General features: G+C 43.5%; 1 protein-coding gene across 2 annotated transcripts; it reads left to right on the forward strand.

The window, feature by feature from the left end:
* The first annotated feature begins 414 nt into the window (after positions 1-414).
* On the forward strand, positions 415-6,338 carry LOC119323478 (DNA (cytosine-5)-methyltransferase CMT3-like). 2 transcript variants are annotated; one of them, XM_037597145.1, is made up of 19 exons: positions 415-725; positions 833-935; positions 1,678-1,917; positions 1,999-2,098; positions 2,971-3,125; positions 3,211-3,276; positions 3,367-3,579; positions 3,658-3,716; positions 3,822-3,888; positions 3,974-4,303; positions 4,389-4,457; positions 4,544-4,630; positions 4,695-4,782; positions 4,926-5,047; positions 5,129-5,233; positions 5,315-5,358; positions 5,453-5,522; positions 5,650-5,753; positions 5,855-6,338. In XM_037597145.1, the coding sequence occupies exons 1-19, from the start codon at positions 532-534 to the stop codon at positions 6,048-6,050; spliced, it is 2,412 nt and encodes an 803-aa protein (XP_037453042.1). In that variant the 5' UTR covers positions 415-531; the 3' UTR covers positions 6,051-6,338. The 2 variants fall into 2 exon arrangements, with proteins under 2 accessions (XP_037453042.1, XP_037453043.1); XM_037597146.1 differs by lacking the exons at positions 415-725; positions 833-935 and adding an exon at positions 1,046-1,596.
* Positions 6,339-8,034: the final 1,696 nt, after the last annotated feature.

Below are 8,034 nucleotides of genomic sequence, written 5' to 3' on the forward strand. Positions count from 1 at the left end.
GGTCCAAGTACGTCCATCGATCAAGACTCCCCATCTTTTTGGATATGTGACTCAAGACACTTTCAAAAAGCATTATTGACAATGTTCGTGCGGGCGAAAGAGTGACAATATGATTGCTCTAGTCCAATTACAGCCATAAGGGTGGGTAGGGAGAACTAGGCTGTAGCCTAGTGGCAAGAGAGCGCAGTGGCGTCTCCAGCAACCAGGGTTCGAGCCACGTCGGGGACGAATTTCTGGTTTCTCACAAGGGATGCTTCTCCTATATCAATAAACTATGGGTGCTAGTGCCCATGAGTTTCATCTTTTTTATAAGGGTGGGTAGGATTTGCTTGCTTCCACCCGAACTGCCCCACTTAACGGTAATGCCCTAAAAAAACTAAACTGTAATGGGCTCGCACTGAGCGGAGTCCACTCCATCGACATACTGCTCAAAAAAAAAAAACATCCCCGACATTGCTGCGCCGGATGCGGAGACGCCGGCACTGATCCGGCCGGCCGCTCTCCTCTTTCCCCCGATCTCCACAGCCCGCAATGGCGCCGGCGCCGGCGGGGGCCTCGCCCACCCGCAAGCGGAGGTCTGCCGACGAGCCGCCGCGCGTCGTGACCGAGCGCGCGACGAGGGGGCGTCCGCCCAGGGAGGACGGCGGCCCCGAGCTCGTCGGGGACCCCATCCCCGCCGACGAAGCTCGGGCCAAGTTCCCCAACCGCTACCACCACCAGCGCAGGTAGCTCACGCCCCCTCCCCTTGTGTGTCAGTGTGTGTGTGTGTGTGTGGTGTGTGGATACTGTGCTCAATGCTTAGGGATTTCTGCATCTGCGTTTGTCTGGGCAGGAACGGGGAGGGGGAGGAGGAGGAGGTGGAGGCGCGCTGCCATTACCGGGCAGCCAAGGTGGAAGGAACCGTCTATAACCTCGGCGACGACGCGTATGTGGTGGTACAGTAATCGCCTTCCTCTGCTCTGGTTATCAGCATGTCTGTTCCTCAATGGAGTAGTATCTTTCACTACATGTTTCCAGTTATGCTTGCTGCTGAGGAAGGAATGGTTGCTCCTTTCATCATCATTGTTACTTAGGCTGCCATGGCTAGCATCACTCTGTCATTTGCTTCTGCCGTGGAATCGATGACCCTATCATCGTTGTTAATCACCATGACTACTCTACTTCTCTGTAGAAAATCTGTCTCGTAGATGCATTTCCTCTAGCACCCAATTGGGCCCATGTGACTCTGCATATGGCTGCTGCTGTGAACTATCTTTTCGACTTTTTCATGCTAGTGTTCTGCACCCACAACTCATGTGACCTTTTTGTTGCTAGTTATTAGGCTGTCATCATAATGCTTCCTTTCAACAGCTCATGCCAAAGCGGTTATGCATGCTGCTGCGAATTACTTCGTAATGCCCCGTTCATGCGCCTAATGTGATTGCCATCATGCTTCCTGCTGTGAAATACTCGCTCGCCTTAATGCCGCAGTTTGTACAAAATGAACCAGAAGGAGTACCATCTCACTTCTTTTCTAGCGACAGATAAAACGGATCGGAGGGAGTACCCAACTGCATCCATACGACACCTTTCTCCGTGAATATGGTTTCTGCCGATGTAAAAAAAAATCCTTGCTATCTGTCAGATGTTTGCATAGGTTTTTTCATTCCTGATTCCTTTATCATCATTCCTGTTTAGGCTGAGGAAGGAAGGCCTCATTTCATTGGTAGGATCACCGAACTTTTTGAGGGAACAGACCGCGTCAAGTACTTCAACTGCCGCTGGTTCTTCCGATCGGAGGACACGGTGATCTCGACCGCGGAATTGGTTGGTGATCATAGTCATGATCCCAAGCGGGTCTTCCTCTCTGACGAGAGGAACGACAACCCGCTTGACTGTATTGTGTCCAAGGTTAAAGTACTGCAAGTCGATCCCAAGGTTACTGCTCTTGTTCAGAACTGTGTGTCCCCTCCCCTCCTTAATGAAATGGTTCTCACTTTGTTGAACTCCACGTTTTAGCTTGATCTGGAAGCAAAAGCCCGACTAGCGGCTGACAGCGATCTGTACTATGACATGTCGTACACTGTGCCCTACTCTACCTTTGAAAATATCACAAATGGTAATTGCTGCTGTGACCTTTGTACTCTTTTCAGTTATGCAGGATTTTTATTGACCTATTTAATGCCATAAATATGTCCAATACTGTTGCTAAAATTTGTTGTAACTCTGTGAATTAACTCCTAAGAGTTGAGCATTTTAACCAACATGTGCAATTATTTTCCCATCAGACCATGTTGATCATAATCTGGTTTAAGTTAAAATCCAAGCTCGTTGTCTTATGCCCGTGCTTTCTTCCTTCAAAATGTTAATTCAACCTGATACGTTCAATAGAAATTAGGATGTAACTCGTTTGGTAAAACAGTCAGTAAATATCATAAATGGCAATTGTTGCTTCTAACCTATAACTCTGTTCAATTATGCAAACTAATTATTATCCTACTTAATGTTTAAATATTTCCAATATTGTTGCTAAATTTTGTTGTAACTCTGTTTAGTCATGTAAATTAACTCCTGGGAGATAAACATTTTAGAGAATATGTAAAAACAAATCCCATCCGTCCATGTTGATCATAATCTAGGATTCTAGGTTAAGTTTAATCCAATCGCATTGTCTTATGTCCATGCTTTCTGTGTTTGGAATGTTAATTCTATGGATAGGTTCGGTAGACATAAGGATGACATATTTGTTCTGTGCATGTAACCTGTGTTCAAACATGCAAGAATATTTTTGGTAGAAAAAGATATAATTAACTAAGGGGCAGCATGGGCCTAGGAATTTTCATCTATTAGTTAACTTATCTTTGGTAGATATCACCTATAATCTTGGTCAATTAGGACATGAGCGCATCAGCGTGTTCAGTAATTTTAATATAATCTGTTGAATAATCTTGCCAGTTCAGTATTATAACTGAAGATGTGTTTTGCGTGTAGATATAAATGAAATGTCAGGGATTTCTTCGGATGCTGATTCGGAGGCTGACACCTCTGTGGCAACCGCAACACTACTTGACCTTTATTCTGGTTGCGGTGGCATGTCTACTGGATTGTGCTTGGGCGCTGCACTAGCTGGATTGAAACTTGAGACGGTATTACTTAGCCTTATATTTATTTGGAGAATAATTTGTCGATTACCCTTCATTATTTCTATAATTTCTTTTTTTTTATTTGTAGAGGTGGGCTGTTGATTTTAACAGCCACGCGTGCAAAAGCTTGAAGTCCAACCATCCCAAGACCGAGGTTGGCTCATGAATCTTTAATTCTTTTTGGCTGGTACAAATCCTCTTGTTCTATGTCGACTAGAATTTTTCTTGTGATGTCTGAATATAGGTGCGGAACGAGAAGGCGGATGATTTTCTATCTCTTTTAAAAGAATGGGCAGTTCTATGTGACCAATATGTCCATGGTAATAATGCTGAGGCACCTCCTCCGATGGACGATGAGGAGGAAGAGGGTGAACTCGAAAAGGACGAATATGTCGTACAAAAACTCACTGATATCTGCTATGGTGGCATTGATCGGAAAAGTTGCATTTATTTCAAAGTACTACACTGTCTATCTAGCTCATTTCTAGTGCTCATACTTCTGTTATTTAGGTTGGTGTGATATTTTCTTGGACAGGTGCAATGGAAGGGATATGGTCCCGAAGAGGATACCTGGGAGCCCATTGAAAACCTTAGGTTTGTATCTAATTTGACATATTCCTATTACATAATAATGTCTATTTCCATTGCAGTTACTGAAAAAGATCTATGTACAGTTCATTGATCTTTTTTAGTGTTCAGCCATTGCCCTTTAAAAATAAAGGAGTTTGTTCAAGAAGGCCACATGCGAAAAGTATTACCATTGCCTGTGAGTACTTGCTATTCTTTCTCCGTAATTTTCTACCTGCATATCAGATTCCTGATGTTGTTTAGTTGTTCTGTTATTTTTAAAGGGTGATGTTGATGTCTTGTGTGGGGGCCCGCCTTGTCAAGGGATAAGCGGGTTAAATCGGTTCAGAAACCGTGACGACCCACTAAATGATGATAAGAATAGGCAGCTGGTCACTTTTATGAACATTGTTTCCTATTTGCGGCCGAAGTTCGTTTTGATGGAAAATGTGGTGGATATACTGCAATTTGCCGAAGGATATCTAGGTAGGTATGCGGTGAGCCGGTTGGTGGCTATGAACTACCAGTCTCGGCTGGGTATTATGTTAGCAGGTTGTTACGGGCTTCCACAGTTCCGCATGCGCACCTTCCTATGGGGTGCCCTCACTACAATGGTTTGTTTTAATATTCTTTGTCACTTTCAGTTTTTGTTACAAATTTATTTCTGAGATGATTGATCAGTTGTATTTGGATATGCAGGTGCTACCAAAACATCCTCTCCCCACGCATAATGTTGTTATACGAGGCGGGGCGCCGAATGCATTCACGGTAAGCAAAACCATAATAAAATTAAGACCGTAATGATATCCTATGAGAAGTGAAAATATGCTGACGAGCTTATTTTTTTGTTGCAGCAAAGCATTGTGGCATATGACGAAACTCAAAATCCAACCTTGAAGAATGCCTTGGTTCTTGAAGATGCGATCTCAGATTTACCGAAGGCATGTATTTACTTGACTTTTATATGCCATATTTTCCACATATAGTCTTACATCTGTTATGCAGGTTGGTAACGATCAAGCTGATGACGTACTTGAATACCTTGTGAAACCAAAGACAGAATTTCAGCGCTACATTCGTCTTAGCCGTAAAGGTAACTATATAGCTCTTTTGATAAGACGAATATGTGCTCATCCTTTTTGTTTGCGGAAAGTCCTTTCCTTTTGTATTTCACATTTCAGTTCAGTTTATGCATTTAAACTATTATTTTTTATTAATGTTGTTCCAATGTTCTAGAAATGTTGGACTACTCATTCGGTGATAAAACCGGTCCTGGAGAAGGCAAGCTAATGGATCACTGTCCTCTGAAGTTGAATAAAGATGATTATGAGCGCGTTAAGCAAATACCATTTAAGAAGGTCGGTGGCTGAATTTTTCCAAATGTTTCTCGCGTGATCACTCCTTTTTCCCTTTGTGAAAATTTTGAATTTCTCGCTTAGGGAGCCAACTTCCGTGACCTGGAAGGTGTAAGAGTAGGGCCAAACAACGTCGCTGAGTTTGACCCTGAGATTCCACGAGTTTACCTCGAGTCCGGCAATCCATTGGTACGCATTGCACCGCCCAATACCATCAGGACTTTTCTAGTCTAGTCACAGTTGCTGAAGATTGCATGTCTGAATGGCCAGGTCCCCGAATATGCAATCAAGTTCAGGAGCGGCAAGTCTCTCAGGTTAGTGCCTTATATATGTTGACCGTTTTCTTTTCTGAAACTATGCTAGGTCGTTGGTGCCGCTCTCAAGATACGTGCCGCGATGCATTTACAGGCCGTTTGGACGGCTGTGGTGGGATGAGACGGTTCCTACAGTGGTGACCGCTGCAAGGCCACACAGCCAGGTCAGCTTTGTCACAAGCCACCTCAGTGTTCCTGATCTGGCCATTTAGGAAGCACGCAACCCTTTTGTTCGGTTTCGACCGTGTCAGGTCTAGAATCTCTAAACGTGTTTCGTGTCGCCGCGTGCAGAGAATATTACACCCGGGCCAGGCCCGGGTTCTGACCGTCCGCGAGAACGCGAGGCTGCAGGGATTCCCGGATTACTACCGCCTGGACGGTCCCATCAAGGAGCGGCAAGTTTACGAACTGCTCTGCTAGTCGTGCTTTCCTCGTAACTCAAGACTGAAACTGAACATCTGTTGGTCATGAAATGAATCCTGACTGGTGCTGGCAGGTACACGCAAGTCGGCAACGCGGTGGCGGTCCCTGTGGCCCGGGCCCTGGGGTACTCGCTGGGCCTGGCGTACCTGCGCAAACACGACGGGAGCGATGACGGCCCGACGCTGGTGTTGCCCGCCAACTTCTTTAGCCCGGGGCAGACCGAGGCCGCCGTCGCGCCGGCAGAGGCAGACGAGGTTGCAGAGGAGTAGGACACGGAGAGCTCCCGTTGCTGCTGGTCTGTTGAACTGGGGCCATTTCTGAAATTGAACTAGGTTGCCGTGATTGGCTAGGGTTGGAGTTTTACGATTGGCTAGGATTCGAGATTGTGTGTTTTTTTCCTGCTTTGATTGTATTTTTCTCAACATCATCATTGGTTCCCAATTGATGATTTCCATCAGTAGAGTGGTGGTCATATGTCTGTTTATGAATAGTCGAGTTTGTGCTCAGCTCAAGTTGCATCTCATGGTGCCTGTGGTGAATCATCTGATGTTTGTCCAGTAACCATTCACACGTGGAGAAACCAACCGAGCTCTCGTCCCACACTTGTGTTTGCAATGTGGGGTGCAACAATTTCATAAAAATCTCTAGGTGACTATGTAGGTGTAATGATAAGAGGGAAGTGGTGTAAGTCTGGTACCGCCCGAGATTTGGAAAAGGAGTTGGACCTTTTTATAAGGGTTCCTCTTTCAGATGCTATTGGAGCTTGACAAAAGAAGTGGTTCCCGTTGCCTGCCTCACGCCATGCGCGCGCGTCGTGTCTTGTAAATGAACCCCAGATTATTTTTCACATCATCTTTTTTTCACTATGATACCTACGTTACTTCCATTATGATTATTCTGAAGTGAAAACACTCTTCTACTTGTGAGCACCGTGAACTGTCCATTCGAAGAAATGGCGAGAAAATCCATTAAAAAAAAGTTGTTTATTTATGCCAAACATTGTTGAATGTTTCCTGTGCTTGCAAATTCCCCTGGTAGAAAGAGAATTTGTAAAGTTCCATCATGTAGTGACATTCACAGAGTCATGGCAGAAATAAATAAATTAAATTGACGCTCTAAAATGCTTTCAAAAATCACTTCTGCTTCGGTACAACCCCCCTGAACACATCAATGGCTGAGATTACTCCCTACCCCTTCATAATAAAGGGTATGAACAAAGTTGAGAAAACATATTTTGAAATTTGAACAAAATTTCAAAACATGAACAATTTCCAAACATCTTTCAAAACATGAAAAGTTTTTAAAAATTGTGGTTTTATTTTTTGGGTTACTAATTGTCGTCTTTTCCTTCTATTTTTTCTCTTTACTTTATTAAAATTCATGAACTATTTTTAATTTGTGAACCTTTACTAAAATCCGTGAACTTTTAAAATTTGTGAATATTTTCTTAAGTTTACAATCTTTGTTTTCAAATCCATGAACTTTTTTCCAAATCTACAAATTCTTTTAAACTTTTACGAACAATTGTCAAAGGCCGCGATTTTGTTTCAAATCGCCAACATTTCCTTTCAAAATTGATGAACTTTTTTTAAGTCGGCGAACGCTTGGGTCGGCCCAAAAGGCACCCGACGGGAGCGATGTCATCGCCTAGTTAAAGCAAGGCCTAAGTCTATTTTTTATTTTCTAGTTTTTTTTCTTTTCTTTTTTGGTTGATTCATTTTTCTCCCTTTTGAACTTTATAATTAGAAAAAAAAACTAAATGTGCACGGATGCGCACCCATCTGGCCTAGTTTATCACACTCCTCTCAACTGTTATTTTTTTGACATGGATAAAAACCCAACTTCTTGCAGCAGTCTGACATGGATATATGAGGCATCCATGCCAGGTTTGAACGATTTTCGACACTATTTGCACGTTGCGGCATGTCCGGCCATTTATCGGCCCTTTTTCACGAGAGAACTCTATAAAATGCAAAACTTGTCAAAAATCCGAACAATTTGGCAGGATGCCTTGAATTAATAATATAAGTTGTTGTAAAAAATTTGGGGCCATTGGACGGATGTCGAAAAAGAATGTGCTTTCAAAAGGTCCCTTCTAGCCCTAACCAAACACCTTTGGTTGCAAATGGTCTACTTTTTGACATCCTTTAAATGAAACAACTTTGCAAAAGGACCCTTCTAGCCTACCCGAAATCCTTCGTTGAAATAAATACACTCTCAAATAGTGGCGGAGCCAGGATTCGAGTATAGGGG

The sequence above is a fragment of the Triticum dicoccoides genome, chromosome 6B (assembly GCF_002162155.2).
Source record: "Triticum dicoccoides isolate Atlit2015 ecotype Zavitan chromosome 6B, WEW_v2.0, whole genome shotgun sequence".
Taxonomy (NCBI): Eukaryota; Viridiplantae; Streptophyta; class Magnoliopsida; order Poales; family Poaceae; genus Triticum; species Triticum dicoccoides.

Coding starts and splice junctions, on each gene's coding strand:
- LOC119323478 (XM_037597145.1), top strand. CDS start 532: ATGGCGCCGGCGCCGGCGGGGGCCTCGCCCACCCGCAAGCGGAGGTCT. Junction 726..832: donor CGCTACCACCACCAGCGCAG/GTAGCTCACGCC, acceptor TTGTCTGGGCAG/GAACGGGGAGGGGGAGGAGG. Junction 3,580..3,657: donor AAAGTTGCATTTATTTCAAA/GTACTACACTGT, acceptor TTTCTTGGACAG/GTGCAATGGAAGGGATATGG.